The following is a 27,103-nucleotide window of genomic DNA, read 5'->3' as shown; positions in this document are numbered from 1 at the left end:
TCAATCACTACATTAAACTTGACTGTGAAAGCAAAACAAAAAGCCCCCGAGTGGCTGTTTTCCAAATAGCACTGGGGAAGCCACGTGACAGTCGGAAGCCGGTTTCAGAACTGCATCACATTTTCTGACCCTTTGTCTCTTTCCCCTCCTCTCTTTCTCCAAGAAGGAAGTTAATCCTAGTGATTTCAGCCCACGCATTAAACAGGAAACGATAATAAATGTGTAGAATTCATATTTTTCTAAAGGGAACTTAAAAACTGCTGCTACATGTTATGTACAAAACTGGTTTATGCCACATGAACAGAGAATCACAAGTTTGGTTTTGGTACTTTCGTTCCTCTTTGTATTCAGTTGTATAGTACTTCCAAATTCAAAATGAAAAGAAAAGCTGTTCTGTATCGAACCATCGAAGCAATAAAATGTTATATTTCAACAACAACAACAACAACAACAAAAAAAGAAAGTTCAGCCTGCCCAGAAATGGCGCCGCACACACACAGAGAGCTGACACAAGATGACGCAACAACAACAAAAGAAACACAGATTCCTGTGCCGCTGACAACAGAAGCGGACAAAGAAGAAGACGCAGCAAATAGACACAGAGAACAAACAACCGGGGGAGAGGGAGGGGGGAAGGAGAGAAATAAAATAAATAAATCTTAAAAAGAAAAAAAAAGGAATATACAGAGTTCTTTTTACAACAAGGCATCAACTTTTTAGTAAGTTTTAAAATTTTAAAAATAAAGTTTAAAAAGCAATCAACCAAAAAGAAACCATCACAACAAAATCAAAACACGCACAAATACATCAAAATATGCAGAAATATCTTTGTCCTAAATTATAATATTTTAGTATACTTTTTAGAGATAAGATTAGTTTATCAAGCACAAGCTTTTTATTTAAATGAAACAAGAAACAGAACACTCTAAAATTGTGAAGCTGCAAACTATAGGACAAGTTTACATTTCAATTAATCCTTGAACAGGTGTATAGGATAATTTTTAAATATCCTCTAAGTTAGAAAATTCTTTTTTGTGAAATAAGTTTTCATATAAAGTGAAATCCTTGTAACTTAAGGATGGTTTTACAGTCTTGAGTGACTTTAGAAAGTGTTCTTGTTCCACTGTGGTTGCTTCTAGTCCATTTTCTTGCAGAGCCAGTAAGGCAGCCTATAAGAGACAAGCAGAAGGAAACAATTAGTTCTCTTTTATTTTTTTACAATATACAGTAATACTTTCAAATCTAAATACAAAACTTCAGTGTCATGCCACTGAATCTCAGTATTCATGACACTAAAAACACTAAGCCAAAATATTAGAGAAGGTGATTATAAATCCACTTAGACCATTTCTTCTACATTAAACTCTAGATATTTAAATGGGAGGAAAAGTGCACAAATGTAGTTGCAGGATAATATATACATTAGGGGCTCATATATACCTCTCTCATTAAAAGAGGAAAAGGCAAGACAGACCGGGAGAAGTTATTTGCAGTACATATAACGTAAAATACTCACACAATATATAAACAACTCCTACAAATCAATAATACTAAACCCATCAGAATGGCTGAAATTTAAAAGCCTGATAATACAAAAAAAGTGGAAACTCAAACATCCAAACAAAATGGATAAATTTCACATTCATATATTAGAATACTATAGTGATGAAAATGAATTAACTATTGCTACAAATAAAACCATGGATGAATTTGAAATGCCTGATCTTGAGCTAAAGAAAAGCAGACATGAAAAATATATTCTATATGGTTCAATTTAAATTAATTTATTTTGAAGTAGGCAAACTTGTGTTGAAAATCAGGAGAGTGGTTCCCTTTTAGGAAGAGACAGAACAGAAATTGGGAAAAGGCCCAAGGAAATCTTCCGGATTGTTTTTTGTTTTGTCTTTATTTATTTTTTTAGTATTACATTCAAAAAACATTAGGTCCCCATATACTCCCCACCCCCTTCACCCCACTCCTCCCCCCATAGCAACAATCTCCTCCATCATCATGAGACATTCATTGCATTTGGTGAATACATCTCTGAGCACTGGATTGTTAATAATGTTCTATTTCTCAACCCACGTGGTAGTTACACAAGTGTATTCAACTTCATTTTAATTCAATGAGCTGCATCCTTATGAGCTGTGTGTTTTGTGTAGGTTTTCATAAAAGTTTATGGAAAAAGAAAAACATGGTGGCTTCTTTATTTTGCCCTCAAAAAAAAAAAAACCTGAACACCTTAAAGTGGTGTACAAGGGACCTGTGTGATCCAGTCATTGCTCATATCGACATCTCATTTTCTTGCCATTTCTCCACTTTATGATTCAGTATGTCATCTCTTCCCGCTGATCCTCTGCACATTTTATTCCTTGTACCTCAAACACTCTCCATTTCCCTAGTTGTCTGATCATCCTTCCAATTTTGGTTTACATATTCTCTGCCTTAGAAAGCCTTCTCTGGGAAGCAGACTTGGCCCAGTGGTTAGGGCGTCCGTCTACCACATAGGAGGTCCACGGTTCAAACCCTGGGCCTCCTTGACCCGTGTGGAGCTGGCCCATGTGCAGTGCTAATGTACCTAAGAAGTGCCCTGCCACGCAGGGGTGTCCCCCGCATAGGGGAACCCCACGCACAAGGAGTGCGTCCCATAAGGAGAGCTGCCCAGCGTGAAAGAAAGTGCAGCCTGCCCAGGAATGGCGCTGCTCACACAAAGAGCTGACACAACAAGATGATGCAACAAAAAGAAACACAGATTCCCGTGCTGCTGACAACAACAGAAGCGGACAAAAAAGAACACACAACAGATGGACACAGAGAGCAGACAACTGGGGGGAGAGGGGAGAAGGGGAGAGAAATAAATAAAATAAATCTTAAAAAAAAAAAAACAACAACAACAAAAAAAGAAAGCCTTCTCTAATACCCCCAAGAGTAGGTTGGTGTCCTTCCCAGGCACCCTAAATCTCCCTAATTCATTACATATTTTCAATTGTCAATTCAGTATTATTGACTTGCTTCTCTGTATTTCCCACCAATCTGTTTCACCTCATACGGTGCCTGCCACATAGAAGGATTTCAATAAATACAGCTGAGTCAATGAAGATCCAAATAAATGAAGAACAGTTTTGAATCATAGGTTTCTTCATTAATTAACTCACTTCTCTGCAGAGGTTTCTGAGATCAGCTCCAGAGAAAAAACAGGTTTCTGCTGCCAGCTTTTCTAAAGAAACATCAGGACTCACTGGAGTGTTTTTTGTACAGACTTTCAAGATAGAAAGCCTCCCCTGGGGGGGAAAAAAAAATTAAGTTTATAATCTAGTAACACTCACGTTTGACACAATACTATAAATCTTTCTGGTTAAAGTTTTCTATTATATTAAAGAACATTTATATATTTAAGAATCAAACAATATTTTAAAAATCACTCTTGCTCCTGAAGAAGAAAAACTGACTTATTAAACACTCATATGACAGGGAAAAAAAATTAATGAAACCATGATAAACTTTTAATACTTTTATAATTAATTTTTTAGGTTGCCAAACATAGATAAATCTCTTTAGGAGACATACTAAATCTCTTTTGGGTACAAATAGTGCCATGAGACATGGTTTAAGAAACAAATACATTAATATCAGATACAATTTAAAAATATAATAGACATTTAAATAGTTTTTTCATCTCTTTTCAAAACTTGATAAAAGCCTAAGGAAGGAAAACACTCATTTTCTGTCTCTCTCACCACTCCCTGTCAGTGGTTCTGGATGTTAAGGAACAAAGGGTTTACAGATTCTTTGACTGGATAAATCACGTAATCTCTCTGTAGTCTCAGGCTTTTCCACTATATATTAAGGATTTTTACCCCCTTCCCCACTTCCTGCCATGCTGTTTTTGTTGTCTGTGCTGTCTGCTCTTCTCCTTTTCTTTCCTCTAGGATTCACCGGAATTTGATCCTGGAGACCTCTGATGTGGAGAGAGGTTCCCTGTCAATTGCACCACCTCAGTTCCTGGTTTCTGCTGTGCTTCACCTTGACTCTCCCCTTGTTTCTCTTTTGATGTGTCATCATCTTGCTGCGTGAACTCACTTGCGTGGGCACTGGCTCACCACACAGGCACTCATGCAGGCACTGGCTTGCCACATGGGCATACTTTTTATTCTTCTTTTTCACCAGGAAGCCCCAGGGATTGAACCTGGGTCCCTCGCATATGGTAGGCGGAAGCTCTATCACTTGAGCCATATCCAATGCCCCACTGTAAATTAAGGATAAACAACTTCTGGGATAATCACACCTACTCAATCTTCAAAACCCTCTTAATCCCTTTTAACACTTTAGGGAAAAGAAGAATGTAGAACCTGGTGTGAATAAGACACCAGGTATAAAAGACCCCTCTCATTTTTCATCGCGTGCCAATGATCCTCAGAAAATGCTGTCTCTTTTCCTGCCACCAAGGAGGAAGACCCCATGTAAGCCCCCTAAATAAACGCTCATTACTCTCCAAAAAAAAAAAAAAAAAACCAAACAAACAAACAAACAAACAAAAAAAAAAGACACCAGGTATGGGAAACGGACTTTGGCCCAGTGGTTAGGGCGTCCGTCTACCACATGGGAGGTCCGCGGTTCAAGCCCCGGGCCTCCTTGACCGGTGTGGAGCTGGCCCATGCGCAGTGCTGATGGGCGCAAGGAGTGCCCTGCTACACAGGGGTGTCCCCCGCGTGGGGGAGCCCCACGTGCAAGGAGTGCACCCATAAGGAGAGCCGCCCAGCGCGAGGAAGGGAGCAGCCTGCCAAAGAATGGCGCTGCCCACACTTCCCGTGCCGCTGATGACAACAGAAGCGGACAAAGAAACAAGACGCAGCAAGGAGACACAGAAAACAGACAACCGGGGGAGGGGAGGGGAATTAAATAAATAAAAAATAAATCTTAAAAAAAAAAAAAAAAAAAAAAAAAGACACCAGGTATACCTATACCCAGTTTGGGATCTGATTCTGCTGAGCTCCTGAGAGCTCAGGCATTGATGTGTTGTTACAAATGCTTGCACAGAGTAAAAAAAAATGCGTGCAATGATTACCTTTTGATCTGGAGGTGGAATGTAAATAATCTTATCTAATCTTCCAGGTCGTAACAAGGCATCATCTAACATATCCGGTCTATTTGTTGCTGCAACAATCATGACATTTCGATTAAAAACTTCTTGTATCTCTAACTGAGGGAAAATACAACACAAAGTAATATCACTAAATCACTAAATAGTTAATAATTACCTGTTCTGCTTTTTTGCAATTATAAACCAGAAAGTCCTTTTTTTTTTTTTTAAAAAAGAGAATACCCTTTTCTCGAGACTAGAATTCTTATACTCACCTTATCCAGACAACCTTCCTGATATCAATGTAACCCAGAAACAAATTATTATTTAAAGAGCTACTTGTGCACATGACAAAGGGAGTGGCTAATCCTGAGGGACATTTCTCTAGGCCATGGGAGTACCAATGGGAGTACATCACAGCAGAATAAACTCTTGGTTGACAGGAATGCATCCGAGATCCTAATTAATAACCACCGCTTAAATGTTCTACTTGAAAAGATCCCTAATAGAAGATGATTAATGTGTGTAAATATATAACTTTGAAAAGTCTAGGCTATCGTATCCCTGAAAATGAAGATTTTCTTTACTCTTTATTTAGTTTTCTTTCCAGAGGACAGAAATATGGTAATTAACATAAATTGCACATATATAAATTCTGACTAAAAACAAGTAATGTCAAAAAAAAGAAACAAACCAGCCAGGATAAGGTCTTACACACTAAAGAATACCAAACATTCAGAGTACTTATTCAATACAATAATTAGAACAGTTGTTCAGTGACATGATCTCTCAAAGCATTGAGTTCCCTATACCTGCAAGCCTAGGTAGTCAGATGCTATAGAAGGAATTCCTGCAGTAGCAGGAAGATTTGATTAGATAACCCCGTGGGATCCTTCTAATTCTAGCATGCTGTGTTCCTAAGCATCTCTAAGATTTTGTGGCACAATTTTTAAAATAGGAAATGAATAAGAATAAAAAAGAAACAATAATTATCTGCCAGGTCATTGTAACTTCATCATAATGGAGGAACACCATTCCTCAAGAATACTGGAGGGAAGCCGATGTGGCTTGGGGGTTGAGCACTGGCCGCCCATACACAAGGTCCCAGGTTCAATCCCCAGCCCTGGTACATTAAAAAAAAAAAAAAAAAATACTGGAAATTTTTAATTCCTAAAATTATTAGAAATAATGTTTCATTTTACATAAAACTTTTAAAAAAAGGGGTGAACACAGGTTCTTCAGGATTGAGAAATAATAAACTCCCTTCAGCATTAATGGTAAGATTGGGAAACATAATTTTCCTTAGGAAAAATAAATTGACATTCATACATGACTTAAGATAATTTATTATAAAACCCGACAAAGTAAAATTGCATAAAACGCATCTTTCATAGGAAAAAATACAGTATATATACATTCTATTTAATGTTGGTTGGGTTAGTAAATTCCTGAAAATAAATACCTCTTCCTTTTTTTTCAGCATCTTGCATTTACCCTGTTGATCTAATTTACTGCCTCTTCTCTCTATTGTCTTAAAGCCAACACCATCCAATTCATTCAAGAGAACAGAAAGAACTCGGTCTTGAACATCACATCCTCTTTCGCTGGCTGATCGAGATCCCAAGATTGAATCTATTTCATCTAAAAACACAATTGCTGGGGTATTTGCTCTTGCTTGTCGAAATACCTTTTATTAGTTAAAAAAAAAAAAAAGATTAAAAAAGCTATACTTTGTATATTATTCACATTAATGTATGTTCTCTATATTATTTATAATTACAAATTTTTTAAAGAATAGAAAGATTTTAAAGGTCTAACAATTGGGGTATGAATAAATAAAAGAGGCAACAATGTAGGGTTAAAAATATTTTCAAAGAATAGTTAATGTTACACAATTAGAAAAATGGCAATGTTAAATCAAGCAGTTTGAAGCTGTATATATCTGCCTCGATTTTGTTTAAAAACAAAGGAAATTCACCAAAATGAGGTGGAGGGATTACGGATGACTGTTACACTTTCCACATATAAGTATGCAGAACTTTTGTAGTTAGATAAAAAGTACCAAGTATTGTTTAAAAAAAATAAAGTTTGCCTACAAGGTATGAAATAAAAATTCTAAAGTAAACAAACTAACCACACTGGGGGAAAAACAAACCTGAGACAAGACTTTTTCTGAATCTCCAACAAAAGGTGAAAAGAGATCAGCTCCACTCACTGAAACAAAAGAGCAGTGACAGCTTGTGGCCAGAGCCCTCACCAGGGTGGTTTTAGCACACCCAGGGGGGCCATACAGGAGAATCCCCTTTGGTGGTGTCAGGCCCATCCTAAGAAATTCCTGAGGGTATTTCAGAGGCCACTCAATGTTCTGCAAGTACACAGGAAGAGAACAATTGTTTTAGTACAACAATAAAATGTCAAATAATTCAAATATTTCAAGTGTCACCAATAAATCCATTCATTCATTCAACAATTCTCAGCTACCATAACAGGTAGCTCAAAACAGCTGGAAGCAGTCCATTTTCCACACAACAGCCAGCAAAATTATAACCTCAGTCAGACCACATCACTTTCTCCTTAAAATCCTTCAAAGACTTCCCACCAGAATTAGGGTAAAATCCAAATCCAAACTCTCCCTGACATGGTTTACATAACTTTATATAACCTGCCCCAGTCTCTACTATGCCCACGCACACTGGACTATTTTCCAAAGACCCCAGTTTGTTCCCACCTCAGGGCCTTTACCCTTGGTATTCTCTCTGCCTGGAACATTTCCCCCATAAGATCTCTGTTTAGCTATTTTCTCATCATTCAGCTCTCAGCTCATATACCTTTTCCTTGGAGATGTCCTCCCTAACCAACCTAATTTAAGTAGAACCCTCTCGTCTTAGCCAGTCTCTATGCTACCGACCATCTTTTACTTTTACAGCACTTACTAATTCTCTATCTGAAATCATTATGTTTCAATTGGGTTTGTTATTGTGCTTCTGACAGAATGTAAGCAAAGCTCACCAAGAATGACACTGTCACACAGTAGACATTCAATAAATGAGTCTTCACCTCTTAGATGGTTTTATTATCATTGTAATTTTATAGATACAGAAATTGAGGCTTTGAAAGTTATGCCCAGGTCTTATTGCAAGTGAGGCAATAGAAATAAGATTCATCCCAGGCAGAGTAACTCAAGAGCACAAGCTTGTAACTACTTATATATTGCCTCTCACTCATGAGAGTAAGCAAGACAAGATCCCTGGATCTAAGGCACTCATACTCCAGTAGGAGATATGACCTTGTAAATTAACACCAGGCCAGAAAAGGGCATTCCAAGGAGAAAGAACAAAAACTACAAAAAACCCAGAAGCATGAAACCGTCCAATTCATTCCCTAAACAGTAAGTAGGAAAAAGGAGAGGGATGCGAGAAGCCAAGGAGCAATGAAATTAAAGAGGAAGTAGGAATCAAAACCCTATGATGAGCCTTGAGAGTTACACCAAGGAAGCATTATGGAGAAGGGACTGGAAGGAAATGAAGCCAAAGACAGGGAGACCAGTAAAAGCCTCTTGCAGTGATTAAGAATACAAAAATAATAAAACTGCGGAAGTAGATGTGGCTCGAGCAGTTGGACGCCCGCCAACTACATGGGAGGTCCTGGGTTGGGTTCCTGGTACCTCTTCAAAAGAAGATGAGTACACAACAAACATAGAGAGCAACAGTAAATGCAAACAATGGCGTGGGGGGGGGAATAAATTAAAACTTAAAAATAATAATAAAGCTGGATGTGTCACAGGTAGTGGAGATGGTATAGAGGGAAGAGATTTAAAATGTAAAATGGAGTTGTATCTCACATAGGGGCTAAATTCTAAGTTTAGAATGCAAAACAAAACCAAAAAAAATTTAATTAAAAAATATATATTTAGAATGGAAGTTACATGCATGAATGATATCACCCCAATCATTTAGAAGTTGAGGGAATGGGGTAGATGGCTATTAACACTGGGGTAGGAAATCCAGGGAAAGGGGATGGAGTTGATTAGCTGAACTTTGGACATACTGAGATTAAAATCACTGAATTATCCAGTAGGGAGGCAGCTAAGTACTTCTGTGATCTGAAGAAAAAACTCTGATGAAATATATAGATTTTGAGTCAAACGCTTACAGGAGATAGCTGAAGCCTTGGACACGGAGATCATGAATTCACTCACAGACTACACAGAGTGAGAAGCACTAACATTCAAGGGAGGGGAGAGAAGTGCTCGGAAAGGCAGGAAAGCATAACATCTCAATGCAAAGGAGACAGTTTCCAAAAGACAGCTGTAGCTAATTTCTCCTATGTGTTTTATGAAGAGTAAAACAGACATGCATATAAAGAAATTTGGGCATATTATAAATGCTTTTATCCATGGACACAAACCTCTACTATTCATTGTAGACACAGCTCCTAGTTAAGATGAATACATTGCAAATCAGTCTTTTGTGTATGCAGTTCAAGAAATCTACTTCTTTAGGGCGGGATTACCCTTTGGTGACCAGGCAAAAATCAATTTCCAAACTGTAATGCTGATAAAAGGATCTGGAGAGCGGCATCCCTAATCATCCATTACGGGAATCAATATAAATAGCCATGCAGGCCATACTGACTATTTACTACAATTCTGTGCTTTTAGCAGTCCCTGTACTATGTTCAATCACTTATTCCTCTAAATCTGGGGTTGGAGCAAATTAAGGTCCATAGGCCAAATCCAGCTTACCACCTATATTTGTATGGCCCATGAGCTGAAAATGGTTTTTCCATTTTTTAATGGTTGAAAAAAATTCAAAAGAATATTTCATATAACGTTAAAATTACGTGAAATTGATATTAAAAACTAAGTTTTACTAGAACACAGTTATTCGTTTATCTATTGTCTGCTTTTGCAGTAAAATGGCAGAGCTAAAAAACTGCAACAGAGACCATATGGCCCACAACCTAAAAAAATATTTACCATCTGGCCCTTTACAAAATTTACTGATTCCTGTTCTAGATTATTAACTCTTTAAAGTTTAATGTAACATTTTTTGTGATCTACGTATCTTAAAAGCTAATAATCAGTGAAAATTAAAATGAAATATTATCTTATGTAACTTACATTTCAAAAATTGGGTATTTCCTCTACTAAAAATAAAATTGTAAGTTCTTTATAAAAATAAATGAATAAAATAAACTCTTTAAAGCAAATAAACAAAACAAGGGTGAGGTGGGAATGTATGAAAATAATATTTGATGCCTAAAGGAGTCCAGTTAAATACTGACTAACTGAAAAGTGACCATTGGATTTAGATGTGAGGTTCTCATTAGTCATTGCAGGAAGAGCAATTTCAGTGGAGTTTGTTCTGATCATAAATGCCATACACATAAGCTTTGATATTCAGCTGGCTTAAACAGATTCTCTCTCTTACCTGTTTTAACTTCAGTTTTACATCTTCAAGGCCACCAATCTGTTCCCAGCATACAGGCTTGATGTCTATCAGACCAATGGCACTTCGAAATGATGAGGGTTGAATCTTTTTAAAAGCTTCAAGGAAGTCGGTTTCTTCAATCATAGGATTGTCCTGGTTCTGCAGAAACGCACACAAAGAAGAAAAACCAAACCAAAAAATAAACGGGCCTTTTTGTGGTACACAAGCAAAATCATTATTTTTAAATTCTATTTTGTTTGCATTATAAAATAAATTCATATACATGATACAAAAATTTAAGTCTTTTTAAAGTCTTTTCTCATCCTAGAGAATGCTTCCTGTGTGTTCTTCTAGAATGTTCCAAGACACTAAACATGTATATATCCTTTCAAACAGATATACAAATAGGACCATGCTCTTCATATCAATCTGTACTTACATGTGAAATCCTAGAAATATTTTCATGTCAACTCACATAGAGCTACCTCACTCTTTTTGAAGTCAAACTGAATAATTTCCTAGAAGCAGAATTACTGGCCTTAAGAATACACATTTAGTTTTGACTGCTATTACCAAACTGTCCTCAAAGGAAGCTGTACCAGTTTATTCTGAGCCGCTGTGCTCCCTATATCTCTCCAACATTGAATATTATGAAATTTTTAAATTCTGCCACTCTGACAAGAAAAAATGGCACTCACTATGGCTTTAATTAAATTTTTTCAATTAAGAGTGAGGTTGAAGTAGAGGAGTGATAAGTTAGAAAATTACCTTTTTGTAACCATTATAGTAAAGGCTGCTTTGCACAAGAATCATCAATGTATCCCAGTATGTAGGGAAGGAAAATTTGATAAGCAGCAGGATATTTTCATGGTCTCAAGTGCCTACCCACATATCGTTTATTAGTTGTAAGGGGAAAATATAGTAACTATATAATGGAAAAACTGGCAAACACCTTGACTAGTTCATCAAAATTAACCAATGAGGGGCGAATGGACAACACATGCCTCCAGATGTGACACCTTTTTTTTTAAAAAAAGATTTATTTCTCTCCCCTTCCCCCCCACCCCGGCTGTCTGTTCTGTGTCTATTTGCTGCGTCATCTTGTTGTGTCATTTCTCCGTGTGGGTGGCGCCATCCTGGGGCAGGCTGCACTTTCTTTCATGCTGGGTGGCTCTCTTTACGGGGTGCACTTCTTGTGCGCTGGGCTCGCCTATGCGGGGGACACCCCTGTGTGGCAGGGCACTCCTTGCATGCATCAGCACTGCGCATGGGCCAGCTCCACATGGGTCAAGGAGGCCCCGGGTTTGAATTGCTGACCTCCTGTGTGGTAGACGGATGCCCTAACCACTGGGCCAAGTCCGCTGCCCAGATGTGACACCTTGAGAAGGACACATTATCACTTATGTAATATTCTAACTGAGGATGCATAACTTGAATCTGACCCATGAAGAAACACTGGACAAACCCAAATCGAAGGATAGTCCACAGAACAACTGATCTGCATACTTAGAAAATGTTCACGTCAAATGTGAAACAAACAAAACAAACAAGAAATGCTAAGAAGTGTACAAGATGAAAAGAAATGAAAAAGACAAGATAATTAAATGCAATATATTATCCTGGACTAGATCCTATACTGTAGGAAAAAATAACAATAAAAATAAAACCTGTGATTGGCGCTGGGGTTTGTGTGTGTATGCTCAGGAGACTTGAATCTCTGGACTGTCCACGTGTCAGCTGGGCCCTGAGCCTCAGCAGAGTTGCAACACCTGCTCTCCAGTTCATTGGACGTACCCAGGTCAGCTGATGGGGAGGTGAGAATAGTTAAACACCACACCAGGGAACCGAGAGGGTCTACAACTGTAAGTAGGAGAATTGCATCCATCAGCTATGTGGGATCTAAGCCTCCACTTGATTTAGAGGTGGAGTGGACATCGTCACCCCAGGGTCCACAAGATGGAGGAATATGGATTAGAGTGGACTTGCTGGTATTCTACTATAGAATTGTTGTGATCCTAGCAATAGAAGAAATTGTATCATTGATGTAGAGACAGTGGCCATGGGAGTTGCTGAGGGCAGGGAGAGGGAAGAAGAGGTATGATATGGGGCATTTTCAGGACTTGGAGCTGTCCTGAATGATACCGCAGGGACAAATGTAGGACATTGTTTATTCTGCCATAACCCACTGGATAAACTGGGGGAGTGTGAACTACAGTGTAAACTATGGTCCACGTGATGAGGCAGTGCTCCAGGGTGTATTCACCAAATGCAATGAATGTGCCTTACTGACGAAAGGGGATGTTGATGTGGGAGGAGCCGAGGGTGAGATGAGGTATATGGGAACCTCTTATGTTTTTAATGTAACATTTTCTGTGATCTATTTATCTTTTTAAAAAAAGACAATGAAATAAATAAATGAGTTAAAACCAATTTAAAAAAAAGAAAAAGAAGACAATTATCTTGGGAAAATTATCAAAATCAGAATATGGACTATAGATTAGAAAACATAAAGCTAAATTTCCTGAATGTAATGACTATACAAGACCATACTGTGCTCATGTATAAGAATATCCTCATTCTTAAGAAACAGACATTAAAATATAAGGGATAAAGGGTCAAGATGAATACACAAGCCATTCTAAAATCGTCCAGAAAAAATGTTTTTAATGTGCATATATGTTGGAAACTGAGGCACAATGGCCTCCTGAGAGAAGTGCTGTTTCCATGGCAACGGCTTGCAACCTAAGGAATGCAGTAATTAAGAGTTCCCCTGCAAACAGGATGAAGGTGTTAAAGGCTGAAAGAAAAGATGAGCACATACCTTTTGTACACTTAAACTTTGTACCTTGAGAGAAGATTTTTGAATTCCTTAGTAATGCTAATAGTTAATTGCAAGTTGCTGCTTGTTGTCACTTAGACTGGGGTATATAGAGAGCCCCTTGTAAACAATAAAGTTGTCTGATGAGTCTCTACTCGCAGACCCCCTGATCCCAGCTCTCTCGTTCTTTCTTTTTCTTTCTTTCTCTTTCTTTCACTTTCCATTTTCTTTCTTTCATTCCCGATACCCTTAGGGTCCAAATCTCCAACACACACACACACACATATATGTATGTGTATATACAAAGAAAAAGAGGAAAAGAGAGGGAGAAATGATAAAGCTAATTTGCCAAAATGTTAAAAAAGATTGGTTCATTTGGATAAGGGTTTAATGAGAGTTATCTGTGCTATCTTTCAACATTTCTGTAAAATTTAAATTACTTCAAAAGTTAAAAAAAATAACCAAAAATGAGTAATTTTTAAAATAAAACTTGGGAAGCGGACTTGGCCCAGTGGAGTTAGGGCGTCCGTCTACCACATGGGAGGTCCGCGATTCAAACCCCGGGCTTCCTTGACCCGTGTGGAGCTGGCCCATGCGCAGTGCTGATGCGCGCAAGGAGTGCCCTGCCACGCAGGGGTGTCCGCCGCGTAGGGGAGCCCCACGTGCAAGGAGTGCACCCCATAAGGAGAGCCGCCCAGCACGAAAGAAAGTTCAGCCTGCCCAGGAATGGACACATGGAGAGCTGACACAATAAGATAACGCAACAAAAAGAAACACAGACTCCCATGCCGTTGACAACAACAGAAGGGGACAAAAGAACACCGCATAGAAAACAGACACAGAGAACAGACAAGGGAGGGGAGATAAATAAATAAATCTTTAAAAAAAAACCTAAGTTTTAGGATTTTTCATGTTTATTGGTCATTTGCATTCCTTTTATTTCCAACTACCTGTTCTTTTCTTATTACCTACTTTCTATTGGGTTGTTGGTCTTTATCTTATTGATTTGTAAAAGTATTTTTCCAGGCTGTCTCATGTCTTACCTTGCTTACAGTGCATTGTTCTACCATCCCCAAATGGTCAAATTAGCAAATCATTTTCTTTTTCTTTTGGCTTTTAGGATTTATGTTATGCTTACAAAGGGCTTCCTGGGGAGTGGATGTGGCTGAAGCATTTGGGAACCTGCCTCCTACATGGGAGTTGCTGGATTTGGTTCCCAGTGCCTCCTAAGGAAGACACGCAGGCGCCAACGAGCTGATGCAATAGGTTGATACAGTGAGCAGACAGTGGATGTGGCTCAAGCGTTGAGCACCCGCCTCCTACAACAGATGTCCTAGGTTTGGTTTCCTGTGCCTCCTAAAGAAGACGAGTGAACACAACGAGCAGACAGACAAGGGAGCCATATGGGGGTGGGAAGAAAGGACTTCCTTACTCTGAGATTATATTTTAGAGAATCCTTTTTGCAGATCTCTTGATCATTCTAATGAAGCAAAATTTTTGTTAAGGAGTTAAAACTCTTTATATTTCTATTTGTAACATCTGTATTATATGTATTGACCTATATGCCCTCTAACACCAAATTCTGAACATTTATTTTTCCATAAATTCCCATTTTCAGTAAGAACACTTATATAGCTGTGTTTTTTGTTTTTTGAAAAGCTTTTTTTTACTGGCTGGAAGTATTAGCTCATGGGTATTTGAATACTAACTAATTTTAGATAACACCAACTAACTATTAAAAATCATTTTACAGTTCATGATCACTTGTCTGGCCACTATTTCATCTAATTCTCATAACAACCCTTTCAGGCACATAAAATTCTTTCCTCTCTCTGCATATATGTGTGTGGGTTAAATTCTTTCTAATCCTCTAATAGGAACATTTCAAAGAAAATTTAGCAATCTTTACGGTATCCCTTGTCTGCCCTGGCACGGACAGAGTTAGCAGCAGCCCCTTAGCAACTTGGTGGGGAAAAGAAGAAAAAGATGGAACCAATATTCCCAGATGCCGCTGTACTTTCTTCCTTTTTGCCTCTTTCTTCCACTTCCTCTGGTGGTTCTAAGCTCAGCTACTGCCTATGGTAACTACCCCTTGGCAGGCAGACCACCCCTAGGACAAAAGCAGGTGACTGGTCCTCCTCTCCCTAAGCCAGAGGATCAGACCTGGAACTTCAAAGCAGAGGGAATCCTAAATGTAAATCTCCTTTCCAATCCTCTGACACTCATCCCATCCACCAAAGAAATATATTCTCACATCTTTGCACTGGGAATTGTCATGAAAATTTCATGCAGTTTTGGTTCTAAATCCATAATATGAGGACTTAGAGAAATTCATGTAACACCTCCTCACCTTCAGTTTAACAGCAGAAATAAAGGAAAAGGAAGTGAGGAAGGGGATGAATTATCTAGCCAAAAAGTTTTTCTCAGAATTTAGGATGAGAAATCATCCTTTTGTAGTTTAAACAAATTCAAGACTGTTTTTGAAAAATTGTAAGATCAAAAGGCAATTTTAAAGGTAAAAAAGGGCAATTTTAATGTTAAAACTGACATTAAAAACTTTGTCCCAGACTCCTCAGCCTGCCAAATTTTTTTTCTGAAGGGATTTAAGGACTTAGAATTATTCACACACAAAATGACCCTATTTTCCAATGAATTGTGTTAAAAATTATTATATTTAAGTCAATACTCTAAATATTTTTAAGAAAGGTAGTAATGAAGTAAAGTCTTGAATGTTAAAGACAAATTTAAATAAAATTCTAGGTGGTTGACATTCTTACAAGTTAGAAAATTTCCCCCCACAAGACACTTAATTACAAATGAAGAGTATCCTAACAAAAGTGAAATCGTACAAATATCACCTTATCCAAGTGATCACAGTTAACTTCACCAATAATAGGACAAATATATATCATGTACTATCTAACTGATGCAATGAGAACACAGGATCATTTCTGTAACACGAAACTAGAATCGAATCAGGAGGAAACAGCGAAACCTGAACTGAGGAATATTCTATACAATATTCTTATAAAGTTAACATTATGAAAGAAAGACCGAAAAATGGTTCAAGATTAAAGAGTGAGAAATCATGACAACTAAAGGCAATGTGCAATCCTGGATAAGAAAATTCCTTTCTCTTTCTCCCTTCCTTTCTAAATTTTGATATGAAGGAAATAAGTAGGCCAAATGGTGAAATTTGGATACTATAAGTATACAGAATATGTACAAGTACTGTATTGAGTGTTAATTTACTCATTCGGTAACTGTATACGGTTGTGTAAGAAAAGTCCTGTTTTAAGGAAATACACACTTAAGTTTTCCAGGGTTAAAGAGCATATTCTCAGATGTTCCAGGAAAAAAAAAATACCCATAAAGAGACAATGATAATGCAACTGTGGTAAAATGTTAACATTTTAAGAATTTGGGTAAAAGAGAAAAACTGCATTTTTTCTCTAAATCTGAAATTGTTTCAAAATTTTAAAACTTTCAAAATTAAAAAAAAAAAGCTTGATTCTTATGGGGCCACTGACATTTTCCCGGCTGCTATGGGAACTGCTGGCTTCAGCATGAGGGAGTAACAATGGAAGTGGGGAGAAAAATTAACTGGGTAGACCTGGAGCACTCAGTCTTTTCTGCCCACCTTTGATCATATATTATTTATACGGAATTGAGATATAAAAATATATTTAAGAAATGACCATGGATGCTATCAAAAGTTCCAAGAAAATGTACTTACCCCTTTTTCTAAATCCCCAAATTAACTTGTTATCTTAATAAAAAGACCAAGGTAGGTATGTAGTCATAAGTTAGTAATTCTTACCTTATCGCAATGATGCATGGCGTTCATGGCAGCTTCTCTACAGAGTGCTGTCAGGTCTGCACCAACATAGCCAACTGTCATTTCTGCTAGGAGACCAAAATCCACATGAGTGCAGATGGGCATCTTTGAGGTAATCACTTGCAGAATTTCCTTTCTTTGCTTAAGTGTGGGAGTACCAATAACAACCTATATGCAAAGCAAAAAGAGAAAAACTAAAGTTTATACAGATTAAAATATTTTTTTTATCCTCACAAATGTGTGCAATAATTTAGGAAACTACTTTGGAACTAGTACAATGTACTCATAGGATACCTTAGATTCTGAATATACAGTGCAAGGAAGTCCACTCAAGTCCTTGTCAGATGACACCAAAAGTGTGCAACCGTCATCAAACTGTTTCGAGTCCTACCGCAAAGTTCAAACATCACTTCAATTAACTAATGAATTTCAAAGTATTTCTCAGAATTCAAGCATCAATTTAGGACCAAAGCTTAGTAAGAGGACAACTTGGAATATTCAACATCCCTGACAACTCAGGGAGCCACTGTGGGTACTTTTTGTATTTTGAGACAGGAATTCCTTCATGACTAGGAAATAATAAATCTAATAGTCTTGATTTACTTCTTCACTGCCCTCCCCTTTTTTATTTGCATATACTTATTTCTTGAGACAAATCTTCTGTTTTAAATTCGTTCCAACTCTATATGAGTTTAATATGCTTGTGGGAGACTTAGCTCCCTTAAAAATTAATACTACTAACTGTAACAGTTATTTCCAAGACCTCCACACCAAAACTAAATCCCAATGGCCACCCTACTTCCCAACACAATTTGAGTCTGGGGAAAAACGGGTTCTGGGTCACAGATCAGATATGGCCAGAACACACGTCCCCTAAATTGCAAAGAGCCTCACTCCTGCTTCAGTGACTCCCAAACGCCCACGTGCCGGTCAACCAGGGCCAGAGGCTAAGGTTCCAGGGACAACCGGGTAACAAGCCGAGTCTATTCACCTCTCGGTCAAATCTCCCTGGTCTCCGCAGGGCTGGGTCTAGCGCGTCTGGCCGGCTGGTGGCTCCTACAACCACCACCGCTCGGTCCCCACTGATGCCGTCCATCAGCGTCAACACCTGGGCTACCACGCGGCTCTCGGGGATTCCACGTGGGCCGCCCCGTCGAGGGCACAGGGCGTCCACCTCATCCAGGAAAAGGAGGCTGGGCCCGCGGCTGGCCAACTCCTGGGCGCGCTGGAAGACTCGTCGCACGTTCTCTTCAGTCTCCCCGGGCCGGGCGCCCTGCAGCAAGGGAGCGCTCACCGCCAGCAGCTCGGCGCCCGCCTCCCGGGCCACCGCCCGGACCAGCTGGGTCTTGCCCACTCCAGGAGGGCCAACCAGGAGTACCCCGCGGGGCACTGCTAGCCCCAGCGCGGCTAGGGTGCGAGGGTGGCGGAGCGGCAGACGGAGAAGCTCTCGCAGCGAGTCGGCCGCCTCCGACAGGCCCCCCAGGGGCACCTCCGGCCGCTGCTCCGATTCCGACGGGGGCGGCCGGCTGAGGACGATGCGGGTGCGAGGGGTGACCAGCCCAGCTGGATCGGGGCTGGGCGTCCCGCTGACAATATGCAGGGCGGCCACAGGGCCGGGTGCGCCGGGCGGAGCAACTACCACGTGGCCCCGGGAGACCGGTCGGTTCCTCAGCAGCTCCTGCGCCGCCTCCAGCACGTCGGCTGGACTCGCGGTCTCGGGCACGCCAGCTCGCTCGCGCAACGCCGGCCACACGGTGAGTAGCCGCAGGGGCGGGCAGGGCACCAAGCGGAGGCGACTCAGACTGAAGCTTCCAGAGGTCCCCGACGCCGCCGCTGCCGCCCCGGGGGTAGCGCACTGCGGATCCAGCTGCACAAAGCCGTCCGCTCCGTCGCGCCGCGGCCAAGCTGTACAGAGACAGGAGCCGCCGTTGGGCAGCGAGATTTTCACTGCCGAGCCTAAGCGCGCGCCCAGGGCACGGAGGGCGGCCGGGCCCAGGCGGCACCGCTGGGTGCCCCGGTCCCTAGCTTCTAAAGTTTGCAACCGTAAGTGCGGCCCTTCAAGAAAGGGACCCGAATCTGGAGCCATCGCACGCCTAGGAGCGGAAGCCGAGGAAAGCCGGACTGGAATTCCAACAGAGCCGGAAAAGCCCGCGCTGCCTGCTCCCCGGCCGGAAGCAGGTGATGCGCATGCGTCAGAGGAGACTCTTGGTTGCTAAGAGCTGAGGTAAAAAGGGCCAATCGGAAAGTTAAACCAAGCCGCTGCCCTGAGGCGTGGATTCTTGTGATGTCGAGTTTGCGGCATCCGAGTCGACCTACCCGGAACTTTAGATGGTCCTCTCTGCTGGTGTCTAGGAGGCAGCGTGAGCTTAACCTCACTAGGTCATTAAGCATGTACGTTGGTGATTTGGGGACTTACCGGCATTGCATATTTTTTCCTTAGTCTGGCAAGAAGTGCCACTTTTGGGCTATCAGCCTAAAGCAGACTTTGCTGCTTTATGAAGAAACCTTGACTATCTCCAGAGGCGCAGTATTATTGTGTGCTCTCCTGCTAATGTCTTAGGTGACTTGAGAGAGCTTAGAATACAAGCTTGACATGTTCGGTAATCGGAATCTCAGCTTGTCTGGAAGGTCCACGCACGGCGTTCCTATAAAAAAGCATCAGCATTGCTACAGAGAAGCACAGTGTGGCATTTTAAATCCATTGGAGAGGGGAAAGAAAGAAAACCAGGCCGTCTGATATGTTTGTGGCACTCCAACACATTTTATTCTGATTCCGTATTCCCTCCTTTGAATGTTCTTTGACAACAACAAAGGATACCTAATCACCTCTTCTGTTCATGAGATAAGTGCTTACTTTCTATTTGGGGCATAGCAATACAAAATCCTGTTTTGGAAGCGAAGTCTGTCTACATCAAGACTACTGCATGTTATTTTTCCATGTGCTTCTCATCTTCTTTCCTCCGTACTAGGAATTACTTTCAGCTAAAATGCATTTCCTGTCCCTTTTAACTGTGCCCATCAAAAAGAACTGCAGATATTCAAAGTCAAGAAAATATACTTTGTTTTTATCCTACTCAATATATTTCTACATCTGTTTTTTCCTACCTTCACTGCAATCCTAGTTTATGAGAAGACAAAAGTGAAGTTGCAGATAAGAGTGCTTAAGTCACTGGGAGGTTTTTTTGGTTTTTGTTTTGTTTTCCTTATATATGCAAACAATCAAAGACTGTATTGGACTGCTCTCACTGGAAAGTACGATCAGATATGGGTTCTTGAGGTCCATGACAATTCCTGGTCTCATTCTATCAAAGCCTCAGGGCAGACATACTTCTGGATTCCACAATAATTTGTCTGGTATCTTTTGTACCTTTCCAAATCCAGTGCTGGAACAACTTAAAGGAATCAGAAAGAATCAGCAGTAGGAAGAGGTCCTGAAATGGGTAAGCCCCATTACTTCCTATTTTCATTTTTCTCTTAATCTTGGGGCTTCTGCTTTCTTTGGTCTTCAGACTTTTCAATAACAGTTTTGCATTTTCTGAAATAAAAAGCTAGTGTTTTTGCTCATCACTGAAAGTGTCAATGAAATATCTGTAAAGTTATACTATGCCTATTTCTGCTGACAGGTATAGGAGGTCACTTTTATTCCAGGTTCCAAGAAACTTTGAGGATCTAGAAAAGGGAAAGAAGACTTAATAAGAATATTACTATCTTAAATGTGTAAAGGGCTGTCATGTGAAAGCATTGGTAGATTTATTTATATCTACAGTGCAGAACTGACCAGGAGGTGAAAGTTTCATGCAGTGAACTTAAGAGACTTCTTCCTCATAGTTTGAATATAGTCATGTGGAAGAGGTCTGAGATTTTCTATTAAGATACATCAAGAGGCATAACCAAAGCCAATGGACAGAAAACATAGGGATGCAAATATTTAAATCAATCTTAAGAGTTTTCTGCATTGGTTTAAAGCAATTAAGGGTAGAGGTTGCAATTTTAAGAATATTGTTAGAGAAAAATGGTGCTCACTGGGATGTGAAGACTGATGATTACAGGCAGAAAATTTATTGGGAAGCTCTCCCAACAGAGGGGGTTCTGAAGAATAGACTTTAGCCCACCCTTGGAAGATGGTAGATTTATTCAGTACTTCAATAGGCAGGGAAACCAAGAACAACCTGGATGGTGCCAAATGGCTAGGGGGTAGTAGACTAGGAAGTAGGGTAGTCTTGGATGTGGGAGGGGTTGGTAGTGCCTGGGCCAGGAGAGGATGAAGGCCCGTATCTGCTCCACTTTGTTCATTCTTGGGAGGGGATGGGCTGCCTCCTAGCCCATAGGCTGTGGAAGTTATGGCTGGAGACAGCCTTCAATTTTATGTCATGGGGGAATTGAGTCACAGTCTTCTAACATGTTAATCATTGCAAACCTTGTAAGGGGGAACCTTAAACATTCCTAACTCTTTGATTATATCTAGATATGATGAAAGACCTGAGTAATGGGAGTCCTGGCCAGAATAGGAGAGTGAGGGAATTTAGGAAGTCGATTCAGTCTGGCTCCTTCCTGCTGTCAGGGGTCAGAGAGGGGTTCCCTTCCGTCCTGCCCAGTGGGTTTTGGCTTCTGGTCCTGCAGAGGTTGGTATTGTTCTCACAACAAAAAGACACTGTTCACATATTCTTAAGTTGTTGACTATATGATTCGATGTATGAATAGGACAAGAAGCTGTAAGAGACAAGGATCAAAAAAGGAGAAGCAGCAATACTATCCTATGCCAGGGCTTTCTATTGGATTATCATGGGTGTGACATCTAAATTCTGGGTTCCCTAAGAAGTGACCCTTTTCCCATTCACTCCATTGCTGAGGCTGAAGTGAGTTTTCAAGAAAAGAACCGAGATTCTGTATTTGTCCAGAGGAGGCATATCTTAGGGTTTTAGGGTGGTGGCATTAGGAATAATAGATACTGTAGTGCAAGTTCCTGTCCATAGGGTAGGGAGTGTTAGGTATGCAGTATTACCCCACAGAAAATAGAAATCTGTGCCTACAAGCATTAATGCCATCGAGGGACCTGATGGAATAAAATAAGAATACAGGTGATGGGAATGTTGAATATTTGGGTTCTGCCATATACCACATTAACACATAAAGGAGAGTAATGGGTTTTGTTTGTTTGTTTGTTTTTTTAAGATTTATTTTTTTTAATTTATCTCTCTCCCCTTCCCACCTCCAGTTGTCTGTTCTCTGTGTCCATTTTGCTGTGTGTTCTTCTTTGTCTGCTTCTGTTGTTGTCAGCTGCATGGGAATCTGTTTCTTTTTGTTGCATCATGTCTTTTTTATTTTTTAAAGACTTATTTATTTTATTTCTCTCCCCTTCCCCCACCCCACCCCAGTTATCTGTTTTCTGCATCTATTTTCTGTGTGTTCTTCTTTGTCCGCTTCTGTTGTTGTCAACGGCTCGGGAATCTATGTTTCTTTTTGTTGTGTCATCTTGTTGTTTCAGCTCTCCATGTGTGTGGCGCCAATCCTGGGCAGGCTGCACTTTCTTTTGCGCTGGGCGGCACTCCTTGTGCATGGGGCTCCCCTATGCGGGGGACACCCCTGTGTGGCAGGGCACTCCTTGTGCGCATCAGCCTGCGCGTGGGCCAGCTCCACTCAGGTCAAGGAGGCCTGGGGGTTTGAACCGCGGACCTCCCATGTGGTAGGCGGACGCCCTATCTGTTGGGCCAAGTCCGCTTCCCAGTAATGGAGTTCGAAAGGGTCATATGTTAGTTTAGTCTGACAGAGGAGATTTCAGAAAAGAAAAGTGAAGAAATTCTTTGGGTTTTTTCTAGGTTTTAATCTGGTTAAATTGTATAATTGTCCCAATTGTGTTCCTACTCCAAATAACTTGGTTTGTCTGTAAGAGTTATTGAAGCCAAAATAGGGTTGAATTAAGATGTTTGCTGGCACTTTCAAATCTGCCTACCAGTCCAGTGTAGTAGTGTTAAAGAGTAGAGTATGATTACAAGGTGTAGTGGGTATATGTCATAAGGTCATGTGGGTAGGTATCTAAAGCATAAAAAAGGTCTGTCCATTAGGACCATGACCATACCAATAGAATTAGAATTTTCCCCTAAATGAGAGATGCTTAAGGCCTGATGGAGAATAAGTATATCTTTATATTCTGGTAAACTTGGGGGGCGGAGTGGTGGGGATTCTGTAACCCACTGGCCTTCAAAGCCAGTGCATTGTGGGTGGACCTGTAGGAGAGTTTCTGGGCTTAGAGGAAAGGTGAGTAAGGATATGATTTCATCATGGGTTTGCTCAGAGCATATCCAGCAATTGAAATGATTAATTGCAGTTACTATGGTTTAGATATTGTCTGTAAGAGGAGTAGAAGGGTAAAATATAGGAATTTCATTGTGGAGAAACTACGTTAATCAGTAAAGAAAAGGAAGAGGGTGGTAAAGGAGAAGAAGAGGATTTCTTTGGGGTGAAGATCAGAAAAATCTTCTAACCACAGATCCTGAGTGATGTCAAGGTATTGCTTGAGTGAAAGGATAGAAGGGGTGGCAAAGTTGGTTAGGTGTGAGGAGAGAAGGATACAAAATGTGTTGACCTTGAGTAATAATTTATGAATTGGCACCGCCAGGTTTATGTTTAATTATGGCTGAATGGCAGGAAGGAAACGAGACAGATTAGAGGAAAACAGGGGGTAGGGGGGGTGGGATCGGTGGTAATTGGAACATTGACACCTCAGTTTCTTGTGAGTTTCAAGCATGGGTCTCCGAGAGGTTCACAGGTGTATATATCTTGAGCTTCAGGATCTCATAATTTGCTACCTACGGAAAGTAGTAGAGCAGGCATTAATCTGGAAAAGTGTATCCATGATGAAGGGTTTAAAAGTTTTGCTGCAGTAGGGGTGGTTAGGAGGACAAGGAAAGGACCCGTCCACTTTGGGGTTAAAGGCTTGGGGTGTAAGGTTTTTAGGTATACCCAGCCACCTGGATGAATAGGCAGCGAGGGGGCAGAAGGTTCCAACACAGGAAGAGTAGAGTTTGTTAGCTGATACAGGAATGAACGCATTTGTGTTAGGCAGACTATATTGCTTTCAAAATCTGGTGGCTGGGAGGGTATATTGGTAAGAGTAAAAGGGTATCCATACATAACTTAAAAGGGTCTTAGGAAGCGTGGTTTTCGAGGAAGGGTTCAAATTCTCAATACAGCTAAGGCCATGAGTTCAGTCCATGGTGTCTGTTAGTTTGGTTAAGTAGTTGTTTTAGGATTCTGTTCATACGCTCAACTTTTCTGGAGGACTGAGGTCTGTAAGGAATATGTAACTTCTAGGTAATTTTTTTTGGTAAGATTTATTTATTTATTTATTTATGTATGTCCCCCCCCACCCGGTTGTCTGTTCTCTGTGTCTATTTGCTGTGTATTGTTTCTTTGTCTGCTTCTGTTGTCAGTGGCACGGGAATCTGTGTCTCTTTTTGTTATGTCACCTCTCCGTGTGGGTGACGCCATTCTTAGGCAGGCTGCACTTTCTTTCGCACTGGGTAGCTCCCCTTACAGGGCGCACTCCTTGCACATGGGGCTCCCCTACGCAGGGGACACCCCTGCGTGGCACGGCGCTCCTTGCGTGCATCAGCACTGCGCATGGGCCAGCTCCACACGGGTCAAGGAGGCCCGGTGTTTGAACTGCGGACCTCCCATGTGGTAGATGGACGCCCTAACCACTGGGCCAAGTCCACCACCATCTAGGTAATTTTTAAGGCACTACAAATCCCTTTTGTGGTCTGTGAGGTTAAGGCTTTCCCTTTATCTGACTGCAGAGAAGAGGGAAGGCTAAATCTGGGAATTACTTCCTTTAACAGGATCTTAATTACAACATCAGCCTCCTTGGAGGTGACTGGAAATGCTTCAACCCATCCGGAAAAGGTGTTTACAAAGATATTAGGGGGCGGCGAACTTGGCCCAGTGGTTAGGGCGTCCGTCTACCACATGGGAGGTCCACAGTTCAAACCCGGGCCTCCTTGATCCGTGTGGAGCTGGCCCATGCACAGTGCTGATGCGTGCAAGAAGTGCCATGCCACACAGGTTTGTCCCCCGCATAGGGGAGCCCCACACGCAAGGAGTGTGCCCTGTAAAGAGAGCCGCCCAGCGCGAAAGAAAGTGCAGCCTGCCCAGGAATGGTGCCGCACACACGGAGAGCTAACACAACAAGATGACACAACAAAAAGAAACACAGATTCCCGTGCCACTGACAACAACAGAAGTGGACAAAGAAGACGCAGCAAAAAGACACAGAGAGCAGACAACCGGGGTGGGGGGGGGGGGGAGGGGAGAGAAATAAATAAATAAATCTTTTTTTAAAAAAAAACCAAAACCCCACCACAAAGATATTAGGAACTAAAGGCATGATGGGTTGAGTGGCTTCATTAATGTTCTAAGATCTTGTACAAGGGGACAACACCCATTTGGTTTTTTTTACTAGGGTGGGGGTGTTCTTGTATAAGGTGATAGATCCTATTTGGCTTTTTTACTGCCAGGGTGGGCATGTTAAAGGGTGAATAAGTTGGGCACAAAAGACCAGCAGCACAGAGTTTGTCAATAGTGGGTTTAATGCCTTGTCAAGCCCTGAGGGACAGGAGATACTGGGGAATATTTGTGAAGGAGGAGGGGTTTTTAAAGATTATTCTAACAGGGAGATGGTGAGTTGTGACCAAAGGAGAATTAGTGTTCCAGACCTGGAGGCTTACTTCTGACAGCAGTATAGAAGGAATATCAGTGGGAATCGGGGAGGGGGTAGGTGGGGTGGACAAGAGGAGGAGGAAGTTGATTTGAGAGGACGCAAGAGTGAAAGAAATGGAAGAGTGGCGTTTGGACAACATGTCACAGCCTAAGAGAGGGAAGGGATGGGTAGGGATTGTAAGAAATTGAAGGATAAAAGTTAAAAAAAAATTGAGGGTAGAATGTGTGATTTTCTTTGGAGCATATGATTGGTTTGGTAATTAAAGGAGAAGAGATGCCGTCAACCGCCGCAGTAGAGATTGAGGAAGTGGATAAAGGTCCTGAATGTTCTAAGAGGACTGAATATGTTTCCCCTGGGCCAATTAAAAGTAGATTGGCTTACCTCCAACCTTGATGATAACCCTCAGTTTGGACTTACTGATGGAGATGTGGGGCCATCTCAAACCAGGGACCTATCAGTCATTTTGCATTAATCCAAGGAGGTCTAGAAAGGAGGATCCCAGCTCTGGGTCTTTAGGTTGTCTGGAGGTGCTTTCCTGGAAATGGGGTTTTCAGGACAGTCTGACTTCCAGTGACCCTTGTGATGACACACCAGGCAAGGTCCTGGCAGGGGCCTGGGATCCAGGCAGGAACGTGATCAATGCCCATCCTTTCCACACTTAGAACAGGGTCCAGGAGGCAGTCATAAAGAAGGAAAGAGATTAGATTTTTGATACTTGCACATGAGGGCAACAGCTAGGAGGGAGGCTTTAGCCTGATCTTGTTTATGTTTTTCTAATTTGGCTTCCTCTTCTCTGTTAAAGACCTTGAATGCGGCCTTTTTTTTTTTTTTTTTAAGATTTATTTATTTATTTTTTCCCTTTCCCCTCCTCTCACCCTACTGTTTTTTTGCTGTCTGTGTTGCATTCTTTTCTCATTTTCTCTCCTCTGTGATTCACTGGGATTCGATCCTGGAGACCCCTGATGTGGAGAGAGGTTCCCTTTCAATTGTGCCATCTCAGTTTTCTATTGCACTTCACCTTGACTCTCCCCTTGTCTTTCTTTTAATGCATCATCATCTTGCTGTGTGACTCACTTGCATGGCCACTGGCTCACCGTGGGCACTCAACATGGGCACTGGCTCACCACGTGGGCATGCTTCTTCTTCTTTTTCACCAGGAGACTCCAGGGATTGAACCCAGGTCCTCCTATATGGTAGGCAGAAGCTTTATCACTTGAGC

General features: G+C 41.1%; 1 protein-coding gene across 3 annotated transcripts; it reads right to left on the bottom strand.

Annotated features, from left to right (window-relative positions):
* Positions 1-320: 320 nt before the first annotated feature.
* On the bottom strand, positions 321-19,353 carry AFG2B (AFG2 AAA ATPase homolog B). 3 transcript variants are annotated; one of them, XM_004466771.4, is made up of 8 exons: positions 18,160-19,353; positions 17,151-17,336; positions 10,513-10,671; positions 7,236-7,445; positions 6,543-6,767; positions 5,066-5,200; positions 3,156-3,281; positions 321-1,169 (listed from the first exon to the last, which is right to left on the bottom strand). In XM_004466771.4, exons 1-8 carry the CDS (start codon positions 19,252-19,254, stop codon positions 1,002-1,004), a joined length of 2,304 nt encoding a protein of 767 aa, XP_004466828.1. In that variant the 5' UTR covers positions 19,255-19,353; the 3' UTR covers positions 321-1,001. The 3 variants fall into 3 exon arrangements, 2 of the variants coding, with proteins under 2 accessions (XP_004466828.1, XP_058150092.1); XR_188526.3 differs by having other exon boundaries at positions 397-1,169; positions 5,066-5,154; positions 18,160-19,338; XM_058294109.2 differs by having other exon boundaries at positions 873-1,169; positions 7,296-7,445; positions 18,160-19,338.
* Positions 19,354-27,103: the final 7,750 nt, after the last annotated feature.

Source organism: Dasypus novemcinctus, chromosome 3, assembly GCF_030445035.2.
Source record: "Dasypus novemcinctus isolate mDasNov1 chromosome 3, mDasNov1.1.hap2, whole genome shotgun sequence".
Lineage (NCBI taxonomy): Eukaryota > Metazoa > Chordata > Mammalia > Cingulata > Dasypodidae > Dasypus > Dasypus novemcinctus.
This window is presented reverse-complemented; position numbering and strand designations above follow the sequence as displayed.

Bases quoted from the DNA above. Each gene is read 5' to 3' on its own strand.
- AFG2B (XM_004466771.4), bottom strand. From the start codon at position 19,254: ATGGCTCCAGATTCGGGTCCCTTTCTTGAAGGGCCGCACTTACGGTTG. The intron at 6,768-7,235 runs GTTTGTTTTTCC...AACTAATAAAAG, and splicing joins CAGAAAAAGTCTTGTCTCAG to GTATTTCGACAAGCAAGAGC. The intron at 1,170-3,155 runs GTGAGTTAATTA...TGTCTCTTATAG, and splicing joins TCAGAAACCTCTGCAGAGAA to GCTGCCTTACTGGCTCTGCA.